This window comes from Stegastes partitus, unplaced genomic scaffold (assembly GCF_000690725.1).
Source record: "Stegastes partitus isolate 25-593 unplaced genomic scaffold, Stegastes_partitus-1.0.2 Scaffold1120, whole genome shotgun sequence".
NCBI classification, from domain to species: Eukaryota; Metazoa; Chordata; class Actinopteri; family Pomacentridae; genus Stegastes; species Stegastes partitus.
The window spans coordinates 93,776-96,062 of NW_007578851.1; the positions used below are offsets into that span (position 1 = coordinate 93,776).

At 47.8% G+C, this 2,287-nt stretch overlaps 1 protein-coding gene across 1 annotated transcript in view; it reads left to right on the forward strand.

The window, feature by feature from the left end:
* Positions 1-1,159: 1,159 nt before the first annotated feature.
* qsox2 (quiescin Q6 sulfhydryl oxidase 2) overlaps positions 1,160-2,287 on the forward strand; it is a 12,485-nt gene continuing 11,357 nt past the window's right edge. Inside the window, exon 1 of the mRNA XM_008296334.1 lies at positions 1,160-1,516. Coding sequence (XP_008294556.1) covers positions 1,282-1,516 — 235 coding nt within the window. The 5' untranslated portion in view covers positions 1,160-1,281. The remainder of the gene's footprint in view (positions 1,517-2,287) is intronic.

Sequence of the window (2,287 nt, forward strand, 5' to 3'; positions counted from 1 at the left end):
GCCCGGCCCGGCCCGGTCCGGCTCCGGGATTCAAACGTCTCTGCAGGAGGTCCGACCACGAATGGAAATACTACAGGTCGTTACTTATTGTAACTTAATGTACTCCGTTACTCTGTCCTGAGGGGGGCGGCAGAGAGCGCTGATGCATTCACGGTCTGAGTCGAAAATGGAAAACTTCTAAACAGCACAGTTACGATCTGATGAAAACACTGGTTTAAAAACTGTGGTCTGCTCTGACTGTTGGTTCTCTTTTTACTGCACAGTTTAAAAGTAATATTTGATTTTTAAAATGCATTTTTCTGCCCCCGTTTTTGTTCTCTGCAGCTCTGACAGATGCAGTTTGTTCGTCTTTCTGAACGTGTGTGTAGAAAACGTTCATAAATTCTGCTTTTTTAGGCCCAAATCTATTTCTTTCACTACATTTAGCTCTGAAGCTGTCTGGTCTCCTGATCATTCTCTCAGAAAGCTTTTCTCCTTTAAGCTGCTGTTCAGGAAAACGTCGCTCAGTTCGCTGCACTTTGAATGAAGCTGATCACTCCGAGTCAACTTCTGTCTGCAGGTTTCCTTTTCTATGTGCTGGAACCTGAACGCAGCACGGCGGCCACGTCACGCTTAGCTCAGCAAAGATCGTCTCCACGAACAGGAGCGACTCGGTTCAGTCCCCGGCTTTCTGTGTCGAGCAACTTTTGATGTTCTTATAGATTTAATTTGTTTTTAAATCATCTTTTCTTTTGTCTGTAAAATATAAACCAGTGAGCATAAATCCAGATGTTGTGATGAAGCAGCGTCCACCGCTCACTGACCTCACTTCGTCTTTCTTGGTTTAAAAAAGGGACAAACTTTGGCATCTAATACAGAATATGTAGCCCTAAATGACAACAACAACAACAACAACAACAACAACAACAACAACCTGATTAATAATAACAACAACAACAATAATAATATTAATAATAATAACAATAATAATAATCAACTTTATTTCGCTTTGAGTCTCTTTGGGGTCATCTTTAAATAGTAATGAAACTGTAAAAGTAAAAGCACATGTCGCAGGTCCAGAATCTTTGACCAGATCCAGCCTCTGTGTGTCTCGGCTCGTCCCGTCGGGCCTCAGAATCCGGCTCGGAGTGAGCCGTCTGTCCGGCCCTCTCTCTGTCGGACCTCCGGCGGTCAGCGGGGCGCTGCTCTCATGTCTCCCCGGCTTCACCGCCTCCTTCTCGGCATAAACTCTCCGGCTCTCTGACCGCCTGACCTCGGTGTGTTTGCCCACAGACGGCGGGGATGTTCCGGCTGTGGTTGGAGGCGGCCGTGGTGCTGTGGCTCGCCCGCGGGGCGCTGGGAGGCGCAGCGCGGCTGTACACGGAGGAGGACCCGCTGGTGATCCTGAGCAGCGGCAGCCTGAAGACCACCGTCACTAACTCGTCGTCGGCCTGGCTGGTCCAGTTCTTCTCCTCCTGGTGCGGACACTGCATCCAGTACTCCAGCACATGGAAAGCTCTGGCCCAGGACGTGAAAGGTACCGCAGCTCCTCCGTCCCGCTCCGTGCGCTTCTTCTTTGTAAACAGCAGCACCAGACTCCGTTCAAAATACCACTATTTACATCTCTGCCGGTTAGTTCGCGGAGCTACAACCGCGTGAAAGTAGCAGCAGGTGTGAAACCCGATTATACCGGATCCGTTCGTCGGTTCGGCGTTAATACAATCCAAACACAAACAGTTAATGTCGGTCAAATTCGTGTGGTTCAGCCGGTCTGAGTGTGTTGACAACCGTGTGAGGCAACTTAAAGTAGCTGTTTTTTCAGTGAGGTTCTGAGCAGGGAAATGTTCCGTATCAGGAACATTTANGTACTTCTACTGTAGTACTGCTGCTGTTCCATCTTCAGGTGACTCACCTGTTTCTGTGTCCTCCGGTGTCCAGTTGACCGGTTGCTATGGCAACAAGACGCTCAACCTGTGCGGAAAACAAACAGGAAGTTGGTACGGAAGCCGGCTGCAGCCGGAGAAGACAAAGTAAAAAGCAAAAAACGAGACAAGCGCTGTAAATGTTTCTGAGAAGTGGACTTCATCGACAGCGTTTGTCTCTGCTGCTGTTTAAATGTCACATAAATAACGGTGACGAAGACATCAATGACATGAAGAGGAGACAATAAACCTTCATCTGGGTTTCTCCTAAAACCACAGAACAGGACAGGAAATAGGACCGAACTCATCGAGTCTGGATTTAAGAAATATTTAAAATCAAATCTGCGTCTTTATGGCGATTAGAGCCTCAAATCACGTCTTTGTTC